We start from the raw sequence: 27,507 nt of genomic DNA, 5'->3' as shown, positions 1-27,507 counted from the left end.
GTTAGGGACACAGAGCTGGAAATCAGGTAAGATGGCAAGAGGAGTCCCATCTTGCTCTACGTGCCCCAAAGTAATAAGACATCCCCAAAAATTATCTATATCGCCCCTTGGTAAATAGTAATAGCTGATTTTCTAAATAAACAGAATACATACAGTAACTCACTTGTTCAATATTTTACAGTGTGCCGATGTTTCTGCTGTACACTTGGGGTACAACTCTTCACTTGACTTGCCAGACAAAGTCCTCCAGTTTGCCCGAGACCACCCTTTGATGGACAGTATTGTGAATTCAGTTGGTCTTCAGCCTGTCTTCCTGAAAAGGGGTACCAAGTACACTCAACTTGTAATAAGCCAAGCCACTGACTTGGATAATGTCACATATGACATCTTTTTCCTAGGAACAGGTAAAGCACCTACTATGCTGCTTTCATAGTATGCTTTTTTAAAAAAATGCTGTCTTGTCAGTTTTCAAGATATGTGAATGTTTATTTGTTTTAAAGCAAGGAGAAGCAAATAACAGCTCTAGTCCACCTCTATACTAGCACATCATACCCATAACATATTTTTGGTTTCTTAGTGCTATCTTATAGAAAATATAGATCAAGTCTTTGCTCCCCATAATGTATTTTCCAGTAGATTCTATTGTAATGGTATGTGGGAATGACCTCAGGAGACAGAAAGGAGAACCACAGACAACCAACATGTAAATGGTATCTTAGCCCATGGAAATAGAGATAGTGTCAGAAAAGACCCCTCTCTTGTTTTCCAGAGAGTAAAAAGGAAGGATGGGGGAAATTTCAGTCTTACATGATTTTGTTAATCTAACCTTTGTGCTTGTTGTCTGGACTACTATACCTTGCAGGGTTAACATCTATTTATACTCTCATGAGGATCTGAGAAACTTGAATGTTTGAATTTTGCTATTTCAGTGATTACAAATTTGTCACCAAGTTTGATTTAGCTCTATTTATTGACTAGCCAGACAAAATAACTAAGCTCTGTTATTAAAGAAATACAATTTGGGTTATGTGTTTCTAACACATCTATAAAACATAAAGCAACTGAAGTTTAACTGTTTTATTTTATACAGATAAGGGCTATTTGCATAAAACTCTCAATTGTCATGGAGAAATTATTATTTTGGAAGAAATACAGCTGTTCCCATCAGCAGAGCCTGTACAGATACTCAAGCTAGCTTCTCTAAAGGTACAATATTGTCCTAGTCTATTCAGCATGACACCCTTTCCTTCTCTTTCATTCCATTGTCTACTTTTGGATTTATCTATTTGAATAGTTTTTAGTATTATTTAGGGAAAAGGTTAACTGTTTAGGGTTGTCTTTCCAGGGCCTGTTGTATGCCAGTTCTCCTTCCCAGCTAGTACAGCTCCCTGTTGCAATTTGCAGCTGGTATAAACAATGCTTTCATTGTATCTTGGCAAGGGATCCCTACTGTGCATGGTCCCTCTCTCTTCACAATTGTATCCTCCTGGCTAAACACCTTGAGAATTCACAGTGAGTAATATAATCAATGGAACAAGTAATGAGACTCAAGTCAGATTTTAAAATGTGTACATTATTGCTCTACATTTTTAATCTTTTGTTTGCTTTGAAGCTTTGTCTGAATCGGCTTGCAACAGAGTAAAACAAATCAAAGACACTGCTCAGCATTGTCTGTTTTTGCTGCCTCTATTTTTGGTGAACTTGTTCATGTTTCTTCAGGAAGCAGTGAAGCTCGGTCCCTGTAGGTATTTTTTCCCTAGCTGATAACTGAGGAGCTACTTGCAATGGAGAGGAGATGAAGCTTTAGCCAGCCTTTGTACTATTGATGATTCTAACATCTTTTTCCAGTGGAAGTGGTGTTTCTATTGAATCCCAATTTTCTTTCTCTGAAGAGGCCTTTTCAGGTTTTATTGTAGGAGAGAATTCTGAATAGGGGAACCACCACAAGTTTAATTTTTCAGATGGCTAAATGAATGCTGAAGTTGTTTCCCCCATCTGCTTTTGGAGTGGGGAATCAGTGTAGCATGTGACCATGAAAAAATGAGTTTTATTAGAACCTCCAGGTCCTGCTGAGGACAAGGCAGAATAGCTAAGGAGTTTCATAACCCTCCCCAATTCACAAAATATTTCACTGATACAATGAATCAAGGATAAATCAAGGAGAGAAGCAACCTAGAACTAAGGAGAAATTTCCTGACAGTTAGAACAATTAATCAGTGGAAAAGCTTGCCTCCAAAAGTTGTGAACGCTCCAACACTGGAGGTTTTTAAGAAGAGATTGGACAACCATCTCCTGCTTGAGGAGAGAGTTGGACTGGAAGACCTCCAAGATACTTTCCAACTGTTATTCTGTTAATATTTCCTCTTTAAAAAGAGGAAATATTTTGCACTAGATGAATAAGTCCCTGAAAAGGATGGGAGGTTAAGAGAATTTCAACACAACTTATGTTACTTGGCAATGTTTAGATTGCAAGCATTATGCTGGTCATTAACTATAATAAAGTTTTGATTTCATTTGGTTGCATACTCTTTGGGACTGAGATCAGTTTTTTTATCCTTTAATGCTAGATTATTTTATGATACAGAATTGTGTCAATCTATCCATAACCATAGTTGGTGTATTGTGCAAACAAGCCTTAAAATATGTCTGGAGATTGTGAGGGTTTAGAGGGGGACAAAGAGATATAGACGTAATCCCAGCAAAATTGGGAGCTTTTGAAGAGGGAAACCTGAGATATTTCATCTCCCCTCCCCCCGACCTCGATTTATACTTTCCAATGCAGAACTGGTTTGTAATATCTGGGTTCTCTTAGATTCACAGCTCATCCTTAAGAAAAACAGACAGAAGCTCTGACTAGGAGAGTCTTTGCACAGATCCATCTGGTATAGCACAGGTTTTCCTGAGTCAGAAGGTTTTGTTCACCATAAATTATGCCTTGGTCACCTCCCAATCAACACTCAGATATGATATAATGAGTAATTAGGCACTTTTTGACAAAGTTGCATGGGTGGTATCCATGGTTATCCCTGTTTCAGCCATTGCAAACATTCGCTAGCCATAACCACCCTCATTGTCCAACTGTCTAGTGAGGAGGGACCAAAACCATTGACCTACCTGGTATTTATGATGAGGCTTCAACATTGAAGCCCAGTATGTGAGTTTGAGGCAGTAAGGCAGCTTGTCAGTTGCAGGGAGAGGGAAATGCCAAGGAAACAGGGGATGGGCATTGGTTGCTCAGTAGAAAAGCTAGGATAGGTGTAAGGTGAAAGCCATACAGAAGTGCACACAGCTGCAAGTGGTAAATCCCATCTTCTATCTAGTTTATGCCATTGAAGCAAATTCTTCTTAGCCTCTCTTTGTAGTAGAATTTCTGATTGTTGCTATTCTCAGACTTCCTTCTCTGCACTTCAAGGCTGAAAGTAGATTTTTAATAGAAGATTTCTGTCCACTTTGAATGTTTTTGAATATCTTTATAAAGTAGTTTTTTTTCTTTCTTCTTTTATCAAGAGATCTAATTCAGAGCATCAGGAATGGTGATATCCACAGGTGTCCTGAAGTAGGTAGGAGATTTTTTTAAAAAAATAAGGCAACATATATTTTCTAAACAGCAAAGTATTGTTTAGTTATAAAATCGTTGATATAATAAATTATATCAGTAAATTGCACCATACAAGTATTCCAAGTTTAGGTGAATCATTTAATATTAAATGCTATAATTCATCCTCATTTACTCAAAGTTCAATTGCTTAGGGCAGATTTCTTTCTTTCGCAGTATGGGTAATTTCATTCTTTAAACCAATTTTACTCAAAGCTAAAGGACACATTGGTAGCAGTTTCTCCATAACCTTGGGCAGTTTCTGGGCCTTTACTGTCTAAATAGGATCCACTGCTGACAACTGCCATGCTCGCTTTCCCTTAAACAAATACTTTATTAGTACTCTAGTTCGTGCTAATCAGGAAGCTGCCATTTACATTTTCCCTGATGTTTATAATGTAACATCATTCTAATATACTGTGAAAAATTTAAATTGATCACTCTCGGACTCATCTATCTAATGTCTATCCAGCTCAGCTATGTAAGCTATCCAATTTTTTAATATATCTGTCTACATTCAACAATTGTCAGGATGCCACATAATGAGCTTGAAGAAAAATGCAGAATACTCTAAATTTTACAAAGAGATTGGAAGTGCAACTAATAGATAAGATCATCATATGTCATTAATTGGCAGGAGAAAAGTTCTTTAGACAAAGTTAGGTGAATTAAACTTTTAATTACAGGTAGTTCTTGTTTAACGACTGCCTCATTTAGCAACTTTCAGTTACAACAATAACTGAATAAAGTAATTTTATGTCCAATCCTTGCATCTACAATCTTCGCAGCTCTGTAAAGCAATGAAAAGCTGGAGTAAGATCATAAGCATAGTTGCGGTTTCACTTACCAATCACTTTCCTAATGACCACATTGACAGTCTCAATTGGGGTTGTTAAATGAGGACAGCCTATATTACTTTTTATGCATTGAAATAATCAAATTTGAAGAAGAAACAGCAGAAGTAGTAATCTAATATGGCTTTAAAGGGAAAAAAAAGCCTATCTCATATAAGCAAGTATTCAGATTGTGATCTGATGCACCAAATGTGTTGTAAATATATTTACGGTAAGGGCATAAGAGATGGCATCATTTGCACATTTTTATTTGTAATTTTTATTAAACATTTAAAAAAGATAAACATTAAAGCAAACCAATATAAAATAAGGAAGAAAAGAAGAAGAAATAAAAGACATAGCCAAAAATGCCAGAAAATAAAATACAATAAAAATAAAAAAGAAAGAAAAGGATAGAAACTTCTGATATTCTTCCTAGCAATTATAATTGCTATGCTATAATATTTTAAACTCTTTCTAAGGTTACATCATGATCCTCTTTTTTTTGTAATATATCCTATCTAATCTTCAAAATCATATGTTCATTTTTACACCATAATTGTGTTTCCAGTCACCAATAAATGTAGATATTGTCTTTTCTCTAATTAAAGAAGCTAATTTATCCATTTCAGCAAGATCTATCAATTTCACAAACCATTCCTCATAGGGAATATTGTCAAATCTTTCATTTTGGTTCAGATAATAATCTCGCTGAATAATCGTATATTGAAATAATCTTCTATGACTCCAAGCATCATTTTTTTAGTTTTTTAAATGAACACCAAGAATGATAGAATGTCCCTTTATGTTGTTCACATTTCCAACATACATTTGAAATACCTCTATACATCTTAGTTAATTTCTCTGGTGTGATGTACCAACAATATATTAATTTATAAACATTCTCTTTAAGGTCATAGCATAATGTAAATTTAACCCTTTTGCCATTGATTCATCTGTATGTTATAACCAGAATTCTTAGCCAACTTTGTCATACAGTCTGTTCTTCCTCTGTTTCACATTCCAATAAAAGTTTATACTTTTTAGCAACTACATGTGTATGATCAGTGCACAGTTGTACTTCAAACTCTGTGTTACTTTGCTCTATACCTTAAGCCTTTTTATTCATTTTGAATCTTTCTGATAATTATAAATGGTAAAACTATATCTCTCTGCTATTAGTTGCTCTCTTGTTTTCATCTTAAATTCCCCTTGATGATTTCCCAATAATTCCTGATATATCTTTGCCTGCTTTTCTCTTCGCCTTCTTGTGTGGATATCCACAAAGGTGTTTTTGGGCCCAACCAATGGGTTTATATCCATTCCATATTCTCATATAACTTGAATATGTGCTTCAGCAGTAGCTGCAATTCTAGCAGAACCTTTAAGTCATGGACCTGCTTTTTCAGGGGAAGGCCAGCTTGTCCAGAATTGGGATCACGCCAAATCAATTTATAAATAGTAAAATAGCAAGGGCTTAATATACGTTTTGAAGGAGAAGAAGTATTATCAAGGCAGATTTCGGAGAAAAAACATTTTTCTCCCTAGAGTCAGTAAAAAGATCTACATTACATTAGAAGTGATTTAGTATATTTTGAAGAGAGAAATTAAAACACATTATCATGTAAAGAATTTTCCTGCTCATCCAGTGTCCTAAAATTACTTAATTGCACCATTTATCAGTGCATTTGTTGGAAAAGTGTCCTTGTGTTCTCTCCAAAAGACAAGCATTGTTCTTCTGCCCAGGGATCTTACAACGCCAGTCTTTGCTTACATTCAACAGCAGAATAGTTTTATAAGGTTGAGAATATAACTGCAGATTTTTTGAAGTTAATCATTTGTGTGCATTTTTCAGGCAGAATGCAACAATTATATACTTATTATGCATAAGATAAATGCAACAAATTTATATGTATGTGGCACATACATATTATTTATATCTACACACACAAACCACAGCAGAGATCTGGAGTTATGCTAATGCATTGGGATCACCTTGCTATTTGACTTTGCCTGGCAACAGTAATGTCAGAGGTGGGTGTGTAACAGCAAAATTTCTCTCCTCCAAATATGGTATTTCTCCATAGTAACTATAATAATGGTCTATTCTTCCCTCTCCCTGTTGCACAGATATGGATAAATGTTTCTCTACAGACCCATGGAACTGTTTAATTGGACCTGAATTCTTTCCAACATAAAGATCATAACTACATTTTTCTATCTTGTCACTCATGAGCACTATGCCATCCTGTCCCAATAATTTCATAGCACACAGTAGAACTGGAAGTCCTTCTAATCAAACCATTTATCCATTTTTAAAAACAGCAGTACAGACAACCATAGTAGGTCTGAATATAGGATAAAATTCACTGAAAGACTCAGGAGGGTTGTTGCCTGCTTGTCTAAGTGCTTTCATCTCTTTTTCAATCCAGCAGAGGATGACTGTGATTTTCCCAGAGATACACACTGAAAGTCTTGCAATTTGTATGTGTACGGGTTTAAAATGCTGTTTCTCCAAGCTTAATATTATTTGATTTAAAAGGCATGCTGTTTTTGAATATAAATTGTCTTGACTTTGGGGAGTCGATTGAAGATAGGGACAAGTGTACTTTTTCCTTTTGGAGTCATTTTCTCTGAAGTACTGCTTCTTCATTTTTAACCTTGGGCTGAACCCAGGGAATTCCTACACGAGAGTGAGCATCAGCAGAATCAGCACATTGACTTATAGCAAAATCCCTGGTACTGTTGCCACTGAGAGAAGCTGGTATCAGATTGCGAATATTAAAAAGCTGAAAACACATTAAATTTTTAAAAAACCCAAAGCACCATGCAACACATTTTAAACAGTGCTTTCAAAGCATATGATACAGAGGCAAATGGTAGCTAGAACCTCTTTTATTCTTTCTCTGACAATAACTACATAAAATTAAATGCATTTACTTGTAAGGAGATCCTTCATATTGGATATCTCTGCAGGATCACAAATATGTATAATTTAAGATACAGTATCTTTTACTGTATTATCTAAAACGTTAATATATTATGTCCCCTTCCATTAATGACGATACAGATTGTATGATGGGCAGTTAGTACAGACAGTAGTACAAGGTTAGCATAGTTCCTAGCATGAGGTAGGAAGCTATAAACTGACCACCAAGTCTTTTTGCTTTTCAGAAAAGAAAATCAAAAGGTACCCTATCACCCTTGGCAGCAGCCCTCATCTTAACTGTGAACCTTTGTCCAACACAGCCAATCTCCTCTGGATGTTTAACAAGAGCCAGTTGCTAGAAGAAGAGGCTAAATATCTCATCCATACAAAAGGCCTGGTTGTCTTTAATGCAACAGTTGCTGATACCGGTCTTTATGAATGTCAGTCTGTTGAAAAAGTCAATGGGAGAACATTTCGTGTAACAATGGCTGTCTATCTCCTTCAGCCCCAGCCAGAGAAAACTTTCTACAGTCCTAAGTGTGATTTGTCAAACCAGATGTGTTCTGAAATAGCAGGTTCAAAAAGCAAACCTTTGGCAGGCCCAGAGACGGAGAACCCAAGGAAACTGCTATCCAGAAGAATCCAAAGTTCATTGTTCAGTCTAATAATTGTGGGGTCCACTGTTGGCTTCCTTTTCTTACTTTTGCTTTCTTGGAATATTTACAAAGGCTATATCTCTCTGCCCTGGGCCTCTATATCTAAAACATCAGCAGATGAATCGGCAAGTCCAGAAATGAGTCTGGAGCAAATAGACCTTACTCAGACAAGCTCAACCTCACAAACAATGACCCTCTCCACTGGCAAATCAAGCCCATTGATGTCTTCCTCTAAAGTGGATTCCAGTATAAATATGAAGCCAAGCATTAACTCCAGTAAAATCTGTAGTTCTTCAAATTGTCTGGTCATGGATGAAACCAAAATTCCCGATAATGACCATGAAATACAAGATTGCTCCAAGGGAAGTTCAACACTTCTTTGATTCCACAAACTAGTTGGTATGTAAAGAAATACCTTTTTGCTTTTTCTTTAAGTGTTGTTCAATTTCTTTATAGATTACCTTTTTCTTCCTGCCATTTTCAGAATGTTCTGAAAAATAAATCTTTTCAAAAAAAGTTTTTATCAAGCCTCATTCTTCCTCCATATTGTTTCCCATATTTTCAGATCACTGTAGGAGATGGCCACCATCCATTCGGCAAATTATAAACACTTCCCATTTCTAATTCTTAAAATTAGTATAGCTATTTAAAATTGAGAAGTATTATGTATGGATTCCAGGATGTTTGTGAACAGCATTTTCTGTTCATACTAGACAAACCATTTGTTTTAAAGATGGGATTGTATTTTCCATTGTTGTATAAATGGAAAGAAATAATCCATTTCTATTGCGAAACTTCAATTGGTCCATAGGACACTCTGCCATTGTAGTAATTGCTTTCCAGAACTCTAATTAGCAACTGTTCTTGCATCTGAGATTTCATTTTAGAATTTATAAGAATGATCTGCCCTTTGAAAAAAACCACTTTTCACACTTATTTCTGAATCATTGATTTGCAGCAAGCCTCTGAAGTGGAAGAAACAGTGATTCCTTTGGATATGCAAAAATAATCTCTTTCTTGAAGCAGTGATTTTGTTCCAGGAACTGAGCCAGTTAAACCAGATATTGAAAAGCAGTAAAATTGTCCATTTGGTGCCTGGCAATGAGTAACTCAGACCAATGATTTTTCCAGGAGTGCATCAGGCACTCTTCTCTGAAAGCACATTGTTCTGTTTTGGGAATAACTGAGGGAACTAATGGTACCTAATGCAGAAATAGAGCAGAATCATCTACCTACTCCAAGTGACGGCTGATTGGAAGGAAGATATGCTTAAAGCAGAGATTCAGCAGGCAGGCTGCTGAGCATCTCTTGAAGAAGGTATCTTTGAACATTGGTTCTTCTGGCAGACTAGCCATTCTAGCAACTACAATGAGAAATTGTAGGTGTTATGCCTTTCAAAAGTATGATCAGATAAAAATGCTGAGAATGTCATGACATCCTGGGTTTACCTTGGATCTAAAACAAGACCTTTCCTTGCTTTAACTTCACTTTCACTGTCCTTTCATTACCACTGGTAAGAGAAGGCTAAAGTTTTAAGTATTGAAAGGAGATTTTGAAAAGTAGAGCAGACAGCATCCTCAACTTGCTAGCAATCGGCTATCTAATATTGACAGCCTTTTTTAGAAACTAATTATCTGGCACAAGGCGGATTATTTTAATTGGGTCAACAGAAATAGGAGATGAATGTTGGTGGGATCACTTTGGATATCATGACTTGTTCATCTAAAGGGCATCCTTGAAACTTGCAGTTGGAAATGTGAAGGGGCAGTTTATTTGGAGCACTAATTACTCAGCTATTCACAAGTTTCCACATGAAGTTCTCACTGAGACTTGTGACTCACAGTCTTTGAGATGTTGTTACTTGAACAGAAGGTTGGGTTCAGGACTCACTGTAATCCATGTTCCTTGAAGGCAAGGCAAGGCTTAGCTCGCTGATAGCCTGCTTGAGTTTGTGGTGTATCCACTGAAATAAAAACAAAGATAATCTTCCCCAATCTGGTGCTCTCCAAATTACTAGCTCCCATAAGGCCTAGTAATTAAGTAATTAAGTCAGACTGTTTGAAAAGAATAGAATTGTCCTACACACTAGGAAAGATCTTTCATCATCCTAATTCTTTCTTAGGAAAAATTGGGGAAAGCTGATGTGCTCCAACATTTAGTTTCCAACAATAGCCAGTCAGTAGTGAAGCCATTAACCAAATTATGGAAGAAATTACCACGGGTGCTTTGCATCCTGATTATCTTGTTCTTGTCCATAGATAAGCTTTTTTATTAATGATCATGATAGCCACTGATTTAATCTTCACCTGTAAAAACTGCCCAATCTGTCTGGTATCTCATGCATCTTCCAACAATAAACAGATATCCTGCAAAGCTTACAAGTTAGCCACAAAAGCAACCGTTGCTCTTGTTCCAGACATAACACGAACTGTTGCTTGATATATTGCCTTTGAATATGGCCGGGTCAGGGCTACATGATCATGAAGAAAAGTCAGGTCACCTCAGTCTTCAGACATAATAGAATTAAAAGCAAAAAAAGTGTTTGAAAGAACAGACCATATGGCCGTGATGGCAAACTTATGGCACGCGTGCCAGAGGTGGCATGCAGAGCCCTCTCTGTGGGCACATGCACCATCACCAGCTGCTCTTCTGGTTTCCCATGCGCGCTGGCCAGCTGGTCTTCAGGTTTCCGGATTGCGCATGTGCACACGTGTGTTCAGATTTCCGGAGCGTGCATTCTGGTTTGGGCACTCAATGCCGAAAAGGTTCATCATCACTGCCATATGGCCTAAGGGTTGCCCTCAGATAGTTGGAGAGTGATGTCCTAGCGCCTGTTTTAAGGCAACTGCCAGTCCAATTGGCTGTCTGCATGAGCCATCACCATACCAATGTTGACCAGGAAATCCAATGTTTCTAATGGCAGTCTTGAGGGAGCATTTGTGCCGATGTCATCATTGCCTCTGTAGGCCTTTTCAAGGTCATGGAAAGTTCCTCAGGAAATGAGGAACTCAGGTTTTCCAAGGGCATTGATGACACTCAATGCCCTTGGAAAACCTCCAGGGGAGGTGGATGACTGTTTCTGTACTTCTTAATCTTATCTGGAGTGTGCCAGCTTTTCTGGATAGGGTGTGCCAGTGTTTCTGGCTGGAGAAGTAGACAATGTAGCAAATATATACCATATTTTTCAGACTACAAGAAGCTCCAGACTATAAGACGCACCTAGCTTTTGGGGAGGAAAACAAGATAGCTGCCACCACCTATCTCCACTGCCTCGAACGGGCCAGAAACAGGACATGCAGAGGGCAAAAACGGGACATGCGGAGGCAGCGACAGGTGGCAGCAGCAATAGGTGGCGACAGCACCAATGAGTGGCAGCGATCCCCGCAGCCTGGAACAGGTGATCGGTGGTATTCCAACCGAGGCAAATCCAACCGCCAATCAGCTGCTCATGCTAAATGTGCTAAAGCTGACCAGGCTGTTTGCTGCAAGGAGGCAAATTGCTGGGAGGCAGAGGCTGAAGGGTGGGGGCCGGTGGGTAGGCGGGGCTTCAGCAACATTCACTCTATAAGACGCACAGATATTTCCACTTTTTTGGGGGGGGGGAAAGTGTGCGTTATAGTCTGAAAAATACAGTAAATATGAGTGTCAAAGTGTGTTCAGGTTCCCTCTTGCTATGAGGGGCCATCTTTATTCAGCTGAATAAACGCGTAAAGCTTATCGAGGCAAATACCCGGACTCTATTTCTATTCTATTCTATTCTATTTCTACTGAGCCACACCTGAAATCAGTAAAACACCAAACAGCAACGTTTCTTGGTCTGATCCTGGTTTGTCTTTTCCCTCTAATTACCATGGTTGGAAGAACACTTGTGGTTTTTTTAATCTTAGAAAAGGCAGCTCTTCCATATTTCAACTTAGTTGCAACTTAGATGCAACTTAGTATTGAATAAATTATCTACAAATCAGTAGCATGGATGGGTTCTTATTCTTTCCGGCTTCCTGGAATCAGTCAGGATGCTAGAGTAAATGTATTTATTTAATTAAATTTATTCACTCACCCACCCATCTTGTAGAATGTTCTGTGCCTGAGCTGGCTGGACAGCGCTCTTTAAAAAGATGGTAAAGATTGTGGTGGTTACATTCTGTGAGCAAAGTCATAGTAAATTAAATATATTTAGTTTGCTAAAGTTGGCCAGATATTTGAAAAACCTCACACTGGGGGGAGCAAATTGCATTTTCCTGCTGTAGAAAACAAAATCCAGACTAATGGCTTCTAATTACAATAAAGACTTTAATGAAAGATTAAGAACTCTGTGGTCCTATGGGGTTGTTCAAGAGAATAAAGTACGTGAGCATATAGCTATTTCCTACCTGAGATGTTTGTAGGCAGAAGTTAATTAGGACTTCTTGGAATAAGCCAACTTCAAAGTCCCTTCCAATTCCATGCTCCTTAATGATAGATTTTTAAACAAGGTCTAACTGTGAAAGCTGCCAGACCAGGGCCAATTCTAATCTTCTTTTTTTTTTAATTTGATTTATATGCCGCCCTTCTCCAGAGACTCAGGGCGGCTTACAATGCGTTAAGCAATAGCCTTCATACTTTTGTATATTTATACAAAGTCAGCTTATTGCCCCCACAAACTGGGTCCTCAATTTACCTACCTTAGAAAGGATGGAAGGCTGAGTCAACCTTGAGCCTTGGAGAGATTCGAACCAGCAGAAATTTCAGGCAGCTGGTCTTAATAACAGGGTGCTTTAGACCACTGTACTACCAAGGCTCTGATCTTATAGCAACTTTCCTCTTGTCAATCGGATATTTTTAAACGTGTCAATTCTAGGGCTCCGGCGGTGCCTGCAGAAGCTGTGGAGTCCGGTTTCCTCCGGCAGATGGCAATACAGAGCCAACAAAAGGAGCCACCTTCCCCGCCCCCGCCCGCCCCTTTTGGAAATAACTCAGAAGAAATGTGATAGAAACGAAGCGGAGTTTGCAGATGAAGGAAGATAAATTAAAATAAAATTTAAAATTTAAAAAAAAAAAAAAAGGAGAACAAAGGCCGCCGGCATTATCCTGCACAAAAGAACAAAGTGGGTAAGCAGCTCCATTTTTAACATGATTTTTCTCCCCCCCCCTCTTTTCGTTTTAAAGCTCTGCAGAGAAAGCTGTCGGTTTGTCTGAAGCGCTAGAAAAGAGCGAGAAATATTTGCAACAGAGAAACAACAACAACAAAAAAAAAGATCTCCCGCTTCCACCCTCTTTCCAACTCAAGAGGAAGAAAGAGAACCTGGGATGTATATATATATATATATATATATTTGGGAAAAAGAAAGTTCTTATCTCTGGGGTCCCTTAGAGTGATTTGGAGGGAGTGCTTTTTGGAGCGAAAGGAACAGCTGCTCTCATCTTTATGCTTCTCTTTCCCTCCCCGCACCCTTGGGAACGTATAGAAGTGTGTGTGCCTCTGTGTGTGAATGCGCATGTGGTAATGCTCTCCCTTTCTTTCAAGCCCCACAACCCAACCCCGCCTTTTCCATCACAAAGTCATGGATTTCCAAAGTGAAATTCCGGAGGAAATTTGAGGAGTATCCGGATCCGGAGAAAGAGTGAACAGAGGAAAAAAAAAAAAAAGAGGCAACGTGGAAATTCGATCAAAGGAACAACTGAAAAAAAGAGATCCTGGCAGGCGGGCAGGAGAAGATGGGGTGAGAAAACCGATGATAATTTGACCTTAACGGTGCTTGCAGAGAAATCAAAAGAGTATGACATTACTGGGTTTGGGGGCGGTTTTTTTCATTATTATTATTATTTTAGTTTTGTTGTTTTTTTTAAAAAAATGAATCAACAAAGTTTATTAATCCGGGGGAAGAGAGAGTGTGAATTTCCTGCTATTCAGGGTTTTAATGTGATGGGAAGAATAGGAGGAATGTGGTGATATAAATCTTCCTGTATGTTAAAAGGGTGGCATTTATTTTGTGTTTTGACTGTATCCACTTTAAATTAATACTGGTGCACACTTTGTTCTCATCCCCACCCCCCATTTCACACTGCCACACTCTTTCACCACAGCACACAAATGGTTCCCTTTTAAAGTAGCTTGTGAATGGTCAGCCCTCCTTCCCCCATTCATTCCTGTTGGGAGTGTAGTGCCTATCTGCATATTGTAAGTCATATTACCCTGGTCACCAACCAATACTTCCACGGGTCCATCAATTTGACAAAGGGGTGGAGTTTGTCATTCCAAGATTCTTTCCTCCATCCCATAGATAAATATAAGCCCAAAGTAGACAGCAAGTAAGTTTTATTGGTGTGACCCCCCCTGCCCTTCCTAATCATCCCGTTTATTATTGAATCATTGAATATAGCTCACGAAAGCCCGTTCAAAGGTGCAAAATTTAGTTTGAGAAACCTTGTGGTTGATTTCCAGCAGGCTCGTGCCCTTTCTAGCCTTCCAGAAAGCCTTAAAAATCTGACTTTTGCCCCAGGCATTGGAATAGGATATAAGGCTGAACACATACACTTGGGTTTTTATTTTTAATAAAAAAAATATTTTAGGGTACAGAAATTGGGGGCTGGGTTTGGAGGGGATATTGGTTTTTGTCCTTTCTTTATACCCTTTTTGTTGTAGTCGTATATAAGTTATAACACATGGAATGGACAATCATGTAAGTCTCGTGATTGCAAACATACATACTTTGGGCAGCCTGTGGGTGTGAGCGAGAGAGACCCATTCCAGTTGATAAGGAAACATGGAGGTGCAATCAACTTGATAGAAAGAAGCAGACATAAATGGTGTAAGAATCCAGAGGGGGGGGGAAATAATATTGTCTAGGTTTATTAAAAGCAACATAATATATGGCATGCTATTATGTATTTTATAATATATAAATATATATTCATTGTATCTCCATACTACTATGGAGAAAGTAAAGATCTTACAAAGCTGAGTATTGGATGAAGGTGAGAACTTGCAGGAATTCACTGGCACAAGATACCCTGCGCTTAATTCAAATGTTTTTATGTGTGTATGTAGATTGATAGTATGTAATGATGTAAGATGGATAAGAGATTGATTAACCTTGCACTAGCTACCAGAATGTCTTTAGGGATCAACTAAGTGCTGGTGAAGCAAACAGAAGAACAAAGGAAGCGGCTTCCTGTTATTATGTATCTATGACTAGTGGAGAGATGGAATTAGACCCAAGGGCAGGATTATTTTTTTCCCCTTCCTCCATCACCCCAGGCTTAACATTAGATTCAGTGAAATAGCTTAGTTAATGAACAAGGGCTGAGGTCTGCCTTCAGTCAGTGTTATCCATACTCAGCAATGAGATACGGATGTCATTGTCTTTAAGGCTCATGGCTCTCTGAAGTACCTCACCATATCAGCTGGGCAACCTATGGAGGGATCTATGGAGTTACAAAGACAACACAGTCCTAGGCTGCATTAACAGAGAGATACGTCTATGGAGATTCTCAGTCATCCGGGTCATGGTTGTCCCAAAGGTGCTTTTCCAAAACACAATTGGACTTTGTTTTTTTTTCCTTGAAGACATTTCGCTTCTCATCCAAGAAGCTTCTTCAGTTCCCTTGGGATAGAATCATATGAAGTATTAATACCATTTTATAACGCCTTGGTAAAACCACAATTGGAATATTGCATCCAGTTTTGGTCGCCATGATATAAAAAAAAGATGTAGAGACTCTGGAAAGAGTGCAGAGAAGAGCAACAAAGATGATTAGGGGATTGGAAGCTAAAACATATGAAGAACGGTTGCAGGAACTGGGTATGTCTAGTTTAATGAAAAGAAGGACTAGGGGAGACATGATAGCAGTGTTCCAATATCTAAAGGGCTGCCACAAAGAAGAGGGAGTCAACCTATTCTCCAAAGTACGTAAAATCAGGACAAGAAGCAGTGGATGAAGCCTAATCAAGGAGAGAAGCAACCTAGAACTAAGGAGAAATTTCCTGTCAGAGGTATTAATCAGAGGAACACCTCCAGATGTTGTGGGTGCCTCCAGAAGTTGTGGGTGCTCCATCAATCGAGGTTTTTAAGAAGAAATTGGACAACCATTAGTCTGGAATAGTATAGGGTTTCCTGCTTGAGGGGATTGGATTACAGACCTCCAAGGTCTCTTCCAACTCTGTTATTCTGTTAAAGAAATCCAATAGTGGTATTTCCACAACATTGTACGGAAGAGTGTTCAGGTCCTGTCATAGGTGTCACTATGTTTTCCTTTCCAAGTATTTTTAATGGAACTTATTTGTCACAGGGAGAAAATATAATCTTCTGCTTTCAAAGTTTTCCTCCAAATAAGCTGGAGAAAAGAAGAGGTCAAAGCAACAAAACTTTCACCTTGGCACCTTCAATCCAGCTGACTCAGCAATCGGCTGTCTGCCAGCAGTGAGCCACATTTCCCAGATTCCTTCATGCTGCTGCTAGCTCAGAAAACAAGCTCAAAAGGAAAAGGCAGATGTTCCAGAGTTTTAAAATGAAGACGTCCCCCCCACCCTAATAAGCTGCAGGCAGGGCCTTACATGCATACTTTGAGAAAAGCATCCAGGGATGCATGCAGACAATGGAAAAGAATGGTTATTCTTGTTAACACAAGGGAAATACAGAGGCATTTTGTACAGGGGGAGGGGGTGGAGTTCTGGTCATTCATCGAACACTGGATCTTTAAGTCTCACCTCTGACTGTTTCTTCCTTGAACTGGAATCTGCACCTTTATGAAACTGACAGATGGTTTTTTTTTTTTCAAGTTTAGTTTTGAAATGGTGGTCCCCAAATCAAGTCCTTAAAACATGGGTGTCAAACTCGCCATGTCGCGTTGCCGTCATGTGATTTTTTTCCCCCTTCGCGGAGCTGGGGTGGGCGTGGCCTGCACATGATGCATCCGACCCGCAGGCCGCCAGTTTGACACCCCTGCCTTAAAATATCCCTGCCATGTAATGGAGCTTCCATATTCAAAGGCAATACAGGTAGTCCTCGACTTACATCAGTTCACTTAGTGACCATTTGAAGCAGTGGTGGGTTGCTCCCGGTTTTGTCTGGTTCTTTAGAAACCAGCGGGAGGCTCCGCCCACCCACCCGGACGTCATAATTGACGATCTGCGGATGTGCAGAAGTGCGTGGGTGCGCGCTCCCGTTGCGAACCGGTAGTAAAGGTAAGAAGAACCCACCCCTGATTTGAAGTTACAATGGCACTGAAAAAAGTGACTTATTACCATTTTTTGCACTTATGATGATTGCAGCATCCCTGTGGTCATGTGATTTATATTCCGATGCTTGACACCTGGATCATAGTTACAACACTTATGGTGTCCCAGGCAGGGGTGAAATGCTCCCGGTTCGGACCGGATTGCCCAATCCGGTAGCGATGGAGGCGGGTGGTTCAGAGAACCAGTAGCAAAAATCCTGCCCCCCACCCATGCCCAGCTGAGCCGCACAATCATCAGAGGCTTTTTTTTTACTTTTAAAAGCATTTTTTCTACAACCTCTTTGGCCGAAAAAATGCTTTTAAAAGTAAAAAAAAAGCCTCTGATGATCACGCGGCTCAGCTGGGATCATCAAAGGCTTTTAAAAGAAAAAAACCCCTTTTCCTTTTAAATGCCTCTGACGATCCAAGCTGAGTTGCCTGATCGTTAGAGGCATTTAAAAGAAAAAAAGTCTCTGCCAATCAGGCAACTCAGCTGGGATCGTCAGAGCCTTTTGAAAGCATTTTTTACAATCTCTTCGCCAAAGAGGTTGTAGAAAAAATGGTTTTTTAAAAAAATTGGCCACGCCCACCCAGTCACATTACCCCCCCCAAGCCACGCCCACAGAACTAGTAGTAACAAATTTTAGATTTCACCACTGGTCCCAGGATCATGTGATCATTTTTTGCGATTTTCTGACAAGCAAAGTCAATGGGGGAAGATAGATTCAATTAACAACCTTGTTATTAATTTAACAGCTGCAGTGATTCACTTAACAAATGTGGCAAGAAAAATTGTAAAATGGGGCAAAACTCACTCAACAAATTTCTCACTTAGCAACATAAATTCTGGGTTCAGTTGTGGTCATAAGTCGAGGACTACCTGTAGAGCATCTGTGAATGTTCATTGATGGGGAACAAATATGTCTCCTCTATACTTTATTTCTGGAGGCATTTGGCTGCCTACTGAAGAAATAAGATATTGGATTGAGTCAGGGTGGGTAACCTATACATGCAGAGTGAGTCTGGCACATATAGATAGTCTTTGACCTACCACAGTTCATTTAGTGACTATTCAAAGTTACCATGGCACTGAAAAAAGTAACTTATGACCATTTTTCACACTTATGACCATTACAAGAATCCCCATGGTCATGTGATATACATTCGGATAGAATAGAATAGAATAACAGAGTTGGAAGGGACCTTGGAGGTCTTCTAGTCCAACCCCCTGCCCAGGCAGGAAACCCTACACCACAAATGAACATCTTCTTAAAAACTTCCAATGTTGGAGCATTCACAGCTTCTGGAGGCAAGTTGTTCCACTGATTAATTGTTCTAACTGTCAGGAAATTTCTCCTTAGTTCTAAGTTGCTTCTCTCCTTGACTAGTATCTGTGGAATTGGGATCGTAGAAACACCCAGGAGCATAGAAGAGTTCAGAGGCAGATGCATACATAAATGTCTTAAACTTATTTATTCATATAATAAATCATATTAATTATGTACAACAGAGATCAAGTCTCATGAGGAACAAACATGAAAAGAGAGAGATGGAGAAAGCGAGGTGGAAAAGGTTGGAGGGGGTTTATACTCAGGGTAAGCCCCTCCTTTCCACATAGGGGTGGAGACACTCTCTGCCTCCACTGGTGTCTGTATGACACATGTGCCAATGGCTTGCAAATACTTGACAGTTTCCATCCATTAATGGAAAGCTTGACAACTGACTGACACTTATGATGGTTGCTGTGTCCTGGAGTCATGTGATCCCCTTCTGACAAGCAAAGTCAATGTGGAAACTGGATTCACTTAACAACCGTGTTACTAATTTCAGAACTGCAGTGATTCACTTAACCAATGTGGCAAATGGAGTAAAACTTAAACAAATTTCTCTCTTAGCAACATAAATTTGGGCTCAATTGTGGTCGTAAGTTGAGGGCGACTTGTACAGACCTTTTTTGTGCTCTTAGGGACATTCTGAGTTATGTTACGTTTGTGCTCTTAGGGGTTTTCCCTCTGATGGACATTTCTCACTGTTTCTAGGCAGGAAACATAAAAAAACCACTGTACACGTGACACACTGAAAATGCATAGGTTGCAAACTGACTCCAAAACATTCTAATCCTACCCGCGGGCGTAATATAGCATTGTGCATTTTATATCCTCGGCCTTCACCTAATGTTAATGCAGCCTAGGGCTGCCAAAGAGTTGTCCACCTCTGAATAAAATGGATTGCTATCTTGATCCAGCAGGACTACTAATATGTTATGTCCTTAAACTGCAGTTTTATGGTCTGCTCTCAACCTGCATTGCCAGGAGCATCTTTTCGATTTCAAATTAGGATCACAGTAAGTAACAAGCAGAAGAGCAAAACGGTATGAGGGCTAATTTGCCATCAGACCACAGGACGCTCTAACTTATAAAGGAGAATATTTGTAGGTCAGGGTTGAAATAAGGACTCCTTAGTGCTTTTGGGTTGTTTTCTTGAAGGCGTTTCATAACGCAAACTAGGTAACATCACTTCGATGTCTTTGGAGATTCTCAGTCACGCAGGTCATGGTTGTCCCAGAGGTGCTTTTTTCAGCTGGATTTAGTGGTTTTTCTTTGAAGACGTTTCGCTTCTCATCCAAGAAGCTTCTTCAGCTCTGACTGGATGGTGGGGAATGGAGCAGTGGTAGGTTCAGCCCGGTTCTCCCAAACCGGTAGCGGTGACGATATGACGTCACCAAACCAATTCTGCCCCCCCGCGCCTCCCCACCCCCTCACCCCCCCGCGTTATTCTTACCTTTTATTTGGCCCCACCCCCAATCTATTGCTGCCTCCTGAGTCCCAGCTGATGGCTAGAGGGAAAAAACTGTTTAAACTCTTGCCGCAGGGCTTCAAAGGGCCACCCTACAGCTGATCAGTGTTAAAAGAAAACAAATGAGTAGACCAGTGCCTGCAAAAATACATGAGTAGATCAGTGCCTGCAAAAATAAATGGGTAGATCGGTACAGTTCTGCAAGCAGTTAAAAGCCTGGTAGACCAGTACCTCTGCTAAATCCTAAATAATTGTCACAAGACAGTCAAGCCACGCCCACAGAACCGGTAGTAAAAAAATTTAGAACCCACCCCTGGAATGGAAGGATATATATATATCCTTCCATTCCAGGGGTGGGTTCTAAATTTTTTTACTACCGGTTCTGTGGGCGTGGCTTGACTGTCTTGTGACAATTATTTAGGATTTAGCAGAGGTACTGATTTATAAAAATAAATCAGGGGTGTCAAACTTGCATCATCACAGCGTTGTCATGTAAGATATTGTGACTTTTCCCCCTTTGCTAAAACAGGGGTGGGCATGGCCAGCATATGATGCATCTGGCCGGGGACGGCGAGTTTGATACCCCTGATATAAATCCTTCCATTCCCCACCATCCAGTCAGAGCTAAAGAAGCTTCTTGGATGAGAAGCAAAACGTCTTCAAAGAAAAACCAGAAAGTCCAGTTGCCTCTTGAAAAAGGGCACCTTTGGCATCACTGATGATGCTACCTAGTTTTGGTAATGAAAACGTCTGCAAGAAAACAGCCAAGCTCCGAGAGCACCAGGGACTCCTTGCTATCTAGCTTAGCATCTGATCAATAACTGTGATGAAGTAACATGGTCACAGATGTCATAAGAACATATCACCAGTTAGAGGAAAGCATTTAGAAAATAGCTTCCCAATCGTTTCCAGCTCTTTAAAAGCTCTACTGGAGGTCACATGACTGGAAGGAGGTGGGAGGGGACATTGAATGGAGGACTCGATAATTTTATGATTGGTGACCAATTGCCTCGCTCAACAGAGATTTTTTTCTGATTTTTTTTTTTTTTCTCTCTGCAGGTCCCAACCAAATCTGGCTCATTTTTAAATTTAAGCTTTCTCTTATTGGCTTTTTCCATTGCACCAAATATAGTAATGTCATTCTGTTTTGGCTTTGGAGTGTATTCCTGATGATTGGCAGAGAGACCCTAACCTAGTCCTTAGTCCCCATTTTAGATGCAGTGATTTCTTCCCCGTATTCTGTTAGGTTGCTAAGGGTAAAAACCATGATAAACTCTCCACTTCTATTTTCAAAGACACAAGCCAGATGCTGGTTAGAAGCTGACAAACAGGATGTGATTGGAACAGCCACTTGCATTTTCCAGGAAATACTAGTCAAAATCCAATCATTTCTGCTTATGAAAATATCCTTTACTTTGGTTCTGGAAACACAAATAGAATATTATGTTCAAATGTCTTGGCTTCCTGGAAAAATTAAAAACTGTTATTTTTATTTGTGCTTTTGATTGCTTTATGCAGAGGTGTCAAACTCAAGTTTCATTGAGGGCTGCATCAGTATTGTGTTTGACCTCAGGAGGGCGTGGGGGGCGTGGCCAGGGGGCAAGGCCAGTTCGATGTCACTTGTGTTGGGCGCCTGTGGTGGCCCAAGTGCTCTGACAGAAAAAAACAGGCTCCCGAGCTCCGTTTTCAGCTGCAACGGCCTCCTGCAACCCTCTGCCAGTGAAAACGGGGCTCAGGAAGGCCATATGCGGCCCTCCCGAGCTCCATTTTCACTGGCAGAGGCACTGCGGGTCGGTCCTTTGCTGTTCGCAGGGCGGCCCCACGGGGCAGATCTAGGCACCCTGCGGGCTGGATCCAGCTCACGGGCCTTGAGTTTGACACCTCTCGCTTTATGCCTGGTAGTACAGATAGTCCTCGATTTACAGCAATTCATTTAGCGACCGCTTGAAGTTACAAAGGGACTGAAAAAAGTGACTTATGACCATTTTTCACACTTATGACCATTATACTGGTCCTGTGATCAGAATTCGGATGCTTGGCAACAGACTCGTATTTATGACAGTTGCAGTGTCCTAGAGTCACATGGTCCCCTTTTGCAACCTTCTGACAAGCAGAGTCAAAGGAGAAGCCAGGTTTACTTAAAAACCATGTTGTTAATTTAACAACTGCAGTAATTCATTTGACAACTGTGGCAAGAAGGTCATAAAGTGGTGCAAAGCTCACAACAAATGTCTTGTATAGCAACAGAAAATTTGGACTTAATTGTGGTCGTAAGTTAGAACTACCTCTAAATATTGGCTGGCCATCTGACTATAGTTTTTGGATTGTGTAGTTACTCATTTTCTTGATTACTGTATATATCTGTATACTGTACATTATACAGATTCTTCTGTATAATGTCCAGATCGTTTGATTGGAGTAATATAAAAATGATGTCAATAAGAAATAAGGCACAAAAAAAGCAAAGCAAGATTGAAACTAATCAAAGTTTAGCATATTGTATGAATGCAGCTGCAATGATCTGGGTATGTATGTCATCAAACATAGTCAGGGTGATTTTAGTTTTTAAAATTATTTTCTTTTGAAATAATTCTTTTAAAAGAAGTGGAGAATATATTTCTGTTTTCTCAGGGCACAACTGTAGGTTTTACATTGTTTATTTTACTCTTCGCTGCAGTATTTAAGAATCTAATCTTATTGATCGCTTAATTTAGCTTGCTATTTTCTCCAATCCCTTACAAGTAGAATGCAAAGCATTTATTCTGAAGTTCAAGACCTGTTCCCTGTGGACTTTGAGATATCATTTAATTTATTAAGTCACTTCAATAAGTAGCTTCAATGAAAATTTTTATTTGAAGCCCACTGATTTGGTAGCCTTAGTAAAGAGTTCTCCCCAGTGATTTATTCTGTGGAGTTATGGTTATTGCAATTTAGAAATAATTTTGCCATATGCCTTGATGTAGATGTTTTGGAATTGTCAGACTATTGGGTTTTTAAAATACTGATCTTGTCACAGAAATATTTTCTTGTAGAATAAAAAATTAAAGTGAAAAACACCTTAGTTGATCTAGTCTATCCAACCCCAAATTAATACAGGCAGTCCTTGACTTAAGAACCACAATTGGGACTGGAATTTTAGTCATAAGTCGAGGTACCCACATGACTGGTGGGTGACTTATATTATTTCTACAGAAGCCGTTAAGTGAATCCATTCTCCTGAATGGATGTTTTTTGCTGGAAACTGGCAAAAAAGAGAGCAATTTGTCACATGACTGCAAGATGTTGTAATCAGTCATAAATGTGACCCACTTGCCAAATACTCGAAATGCAGTAATGTGCCGTGGGAGGGTGCAGCATTTTACGAAGACCAGAAATGCTTTACAGACCATAAAGCACCCTTTCTGTGGCTGTTGTTACTTTGAACAGTGGTTAAATGACTGATCGTAAGTCAAGGACTACCTGCCAAGGTAACGTAGTAGTTCAGAGCTGTCAGAGTCCTTGAAATATTTGGCTGAAATCAACTTTCGTAAGAGCTATGTTGGATTAGATAATTAGAAGAAAACAAATTTCTTCAAGATTTTAGAATCATCCTATGGGAAAAGAAAAAACAACAGCTAAATAACATTGAGCTTAACTCACATAAAAAGCCCCTGATCAGGTGCAAGTAACCAGTAACAGGAGCTGAGTTCAAAGCACTACTACAAGTTTATTACATGCAATCTGTACCTAAGATCTACTAACGTTCAAGCCAAATTGGCGCTAGATAAGGGTCAACGGAATTCACTGGTGGCTGGATTGGGTTTCTTGCGGAAGCGCATTGACTCCAAACTGATAATGCATTTGACCCTGCCCTCAGGCTTAGCCTGCTTATTTCCTACATCCTTGCAACAAACCTCTGCCAGAGGGAGGAATCCCATAAATGCTGAAATCATCCATTTATCACCCTCCCTGCAGGCCCACTAAAGCTAGGATTATCCTAGAGTGGCCTCCACCAGCCCATCTGGCGCTCCATGGCATAGGACCCGGGTACCTTCGAGACCGACTTCTGCCACCAATAGCCTCCCACCGACCAGTCCGCTCCCACAGAGAGGGTCTCCTCAGGGTGCCATCGGCCAAGTTATGTCGGCTGGCGACACCCAGGGGGAGGGCCTTCTCTGTGGGAGCCCCAGCCCTGTGGAACGAACTGCCCCCGGAAATACGTAAGATCTCCGACCTCCGGGGGTTTCGCTGCGCACTGAAGACCCTGTTGTTCCGCCAGGCCGGGCTATCAACATAACGATTTTAAATTGGGGTATTTAAAATTTTTGGGATTTTAATTGGAGCCTAATTCTTTAATGATTTTAAATTTTAATCGTTGTTTTGTTCTGTGTTTTTAAATAGGCTGTACACCGCCCTGAGTCCTTCGGGAGAAGGGCGGTATAGAAATAAAATTATTATTATTATTATTATTATTATTATTATTATTATTATTATTATTATTATTATTATCTCCTTGTCCTGAATCTACTCCCAGCTAGCTTTCTCCCTTCTGCCTATATACATCATTCTTCAATTTTCATTCCCTAATATGTTCACATTCCATATGATTGCCCCACTTCCTTTCCAAACACAGCCTCTAAAATTTGATTGATTCCAAGCGATTGCTGCTTCAGGATTTGACATTGAAACATGTCAAACATGGTTTGTGGAGCCTACAGACAAACAGAATTTACCCACCTGTGTTCTTGGAGAATAAGCTTACTGATCAGACTGTAAAACCTCTTTGCTGAGACTGATTCTCAAGAATTGAGAATAGTCTGATTCTCAGACTATTCAAGAGAAACTTGAATAACCAATTGCTAGAGAATAATTAGGGGACGATTATCCTTTTGTCTTTTGGTCATTGTAGGAAATGTTGGTTATTAAACCAACGATTTGGTCCAAAAGAGGTTCCTTAGATACAAAGTTGGTTGCAGTGTGCATTCATTTTATATTCTGTATTTCTTCAGGAGGTCAAGGTGGTGTAAACAGGTCTTCCTCCTCCTATTTTCCTCTGCAGTAGCCCTGTCAGATCAATTGGATAATACATAAAGACTTGATACTCCAAGTCACCCAGCGAGTTTCCATGGTTGAGAATGACCTTGTGCTCGGTGTTCCCAATTCTGCCTCAGTGCTAATTAACTACACCATGCCGGCTCAGTGTTTGTTAGATTTCTATCCTACTTTCCTTTTAAAAAGGTAAAGGTTCCCCTCACACATATGTGCTAGTTGTTCCTGACTCTAGGGGGCGGTGCCCATCTCCGTTTCAAAGCCGAAGAGCCAGCACTGTCCGAAGACGTCTCCGTGGTCATGTGGCCGGCATGACTAAATGCCAAAGGCGCACGGAACGCTGTTACCTTCCCACCAAAGGTGGTCCCTATTTTTCTACTTGCATTTTTTATGTGCTTTCAAACTGCTAGGTTGGCAGAAGCTGGGACAAGTAACAGGAGCTCACCCCGTTATGCTGCACTAGAGATTCGAACCGCTGAACTGCCGACCTTTCGATCGACAAGCTCAGCATTTTAGGCACTGAGCCACTGCATCTTCTTTTTTTTTTCCTTTTAGCAGTCAAATTATCCAAGGATAGTAGCAGTTGTCTATGGAGTCTCAGTCATCCAGGTCAGATTGTCCCAATGATGCTTTTTCAAAAGGCAACTGAATTTTGGTTTTTCGTTGAAGACGTTTCATTTCTCATCTAAGAAGCAAAACCTCTTCAAGGAAAAAGCAAAGTCCAGTTGCCTTTTGAAAAAGCACCTTTGGGATAATACCAGTTGTAAAGTGCTCCCTGGCCAATAACTTCAACATCTTTTGAGTTTCTCAAATATTGATTGATTATGTCTTACTTAAACTTCCTCCTTCAATATTCTATAGCTATCAGCAACAATACTAGGTTTATCTGAGCTAACGGGTCACTTTCATGCCGTCCATTATGCATAGCAATTGTATATTCTGGTTTGAAATGTAGATCAAGTCAAGAAGCATACGTCTTTCAAATGGCCTGCAGGAGACAGCTGTGGCATTCGAAAAAGTGTCCTTTGCCAAATATATAAAATATCTTTCTGCACTCTGTAAGCAGAAAGGGAAGAACAGGCATGGAAGACATAAGCAGCAGTTCAATGAACCAGTTGCACAGACTGCCCATAGAACTTGAAAGAAAAACATGAGGGTTAACAAGAATAAAGATTGTCAGAGGAATGTTTATTGCAAACTGGCAACTGCAAAAAAGGAGGAAGCAACAGACAGACAAGAATAAGTGGAACAAAATATTTTAACTTACTGGTTTTGAACTGTATTGTTTTTATTCCTAGCCCCTCTCCTCTCCAACCTACTGCTGATAAAATGCATATAGCCATAAGGTGCATAGAATAGTCAGTTCTAACAAGTCAGAATCACCATTCTCTCTCCATACCCCTTTGCGTGTGGCAAGGAGGGTGTGCATTTTATTAACCGATGCTTCTTAGCCAGTAATCCCAAAAGTGCTTCTCAAAAGGCAACTGGAGTTTCTTGGTATTTTTTTTTTCTTTCCTTAAAAATGTTTCGCTCCTCATCCAAGAAGCTTCTTCAGTTCAAGAACTGAACATTAAACTTATCAAACTTAACATTTGATACTGATTTTTAATTGATATGTTTTAAATTATGGGCCAAAGTTTATTTAATTAGTTTTAAATAATTATTTTAACTTTTGTGTATAAATGTTTTTATTCTGGCTGTTCACTGCCCTGAGTCCGAAAGGAGAAGGGCGGTATACAACTTTAATAAACAAACAAACAAACAAACAAACAAACAAACAAACTGAACAATCTTCTTGGATTAAAAGTGAAATATTTTCAAGGGGAAAAAAAGACAAGTCCAGTTACCTTTTGAAAAGTACCTTCGGGACAACGATGACCTTGATAATTGAGAATCTCCATAGACACTTGACCAGTAATGCTGCAGGGTGACAAGAACAGTGATGATAAAAAATTTGAGATCAAAAACTAGAATTATCCAGTGAACTTGTTTTGCTTTTGCAGGAAAAAATACTATATAAAAACAAACCTTATTCAACTTTCCGAAGTTGGATTTATACAGTTAAATTTAAAAGAAAAGAGAGGGGAGTGGGGAAACGGAGAGAGTCTAGTGTTTTGCAGAAAGCACAATTTTTTTTTATCCCAATGTATATTTTTTTTTTAATTTATTTATTTATTTGTCAAGCATATATAAGATAACAGGTAAAAGTATAAACATAATTTGAATACATGAAAAGAGTAAGAGTAAAAAGGAATATTAGGACAGGGACGGTAGGCACGCTGGTGCGCTTATGCACGCCCCTTACAGACCTCTTAGGAATGGGGTGAGGTCAACAGTAGACAGTCTAAGGTTAAAGTTTTGGGGGTTTGGGGAAGAAACTACAGAGTCAGGAAGTGCATTCCAGGCATTGACCACTCTGTTGCTGATGCCGTATTTTCTGCAATCGAGTTTGGAGCAGTTTACCTTGAGTTTGGT

General features: G+C 39.6%; 2 protein-coding genes across 10 annotated transcripts in view; both read left to right on the top strand.

Moving 5' to 3' along the window:
* The window catches only part of LOC117668594 (semaphorin-4E-like), a 37,625-nt gene extending 27,624 nt beyond the window's left edge, over window positions 1–10,001 (top strand). For all 6 annotated transcript variants that reach the window (XM_034422595.3, XM_034422597.3, XM_087877193.1 and 3 more), the window contains 5 exons: window positions 182–404; window positions 1,091–1,206; window positions 1,346–1,512; window positions 3,508–3,560; window positions 7,603–10,001. In XM_034422595.3, coding sequence (XP_034278486.1) covers window positions 182–404; window positions 1,091–1,206; window positions 1,346–1,512; window positions 3,508–3,560; window positions 7,603–8,396 — 1,353 coding nt within the window. In that variant the 3' untranslated portion in view covers window positions 8,397–10,001. The remainder of the gene's footprint in view (window positions 1–181; window positions 405–1,090; window positions 1,207–1,345; window positions 1,513–3,507; window positions 3,561–7,602) is intronic.
* Window positions 10,002–12,928: 2,927 nt separating this feature from the next.
* Window positions 12,929–27,507, top strand: part of HOMER3 (homer scaffold protein 3) — a 54,060-nt gene continuing 39,481 nt past the window's right edge. Inside the window, exons 1-2 of one of the 4 annotated variants that reach the window (XM_034422602.3) lie at window positions 12,929–13,101; window positions 13,517–13,712. Coding sequence is in view for 2 of the 4 variants with exons in the window: in XM_034422604.3 (XP_034278495.1) it covers window positions 13,708–13,712 (5 nt within the window). In the remaining 2 variants the exon portion in view is untranslated. The remainder of the gene's footprint in view (window positions 13,102–13,516; window positions 13,713–27,507) is intronic. The other 3 variants (XM_034422604.3, XM_034422603.3, XM_087877085.1) reach the window with 3 other exon arrangements.

This window comes from Pantherophis guttatus, chromosome 1 (assembly GCF_059756535.1).
Source record: "Pantherophis guttatus breed Tessera chromosome 1, ASM5975653v1, whole genome shotgun sequence".
Lineage (NCBI taxonomy): Eukaryota > Metazoa > Chordata > Lepidosauria > Squamata > Colubridae > Pantherophis > Pantherophis guttatus.
The sequence above is the reverse complement of the archived record's forward strand: the minus strand, read 5'-3'. Positions and strand labels throughout refer to the sequence as shown.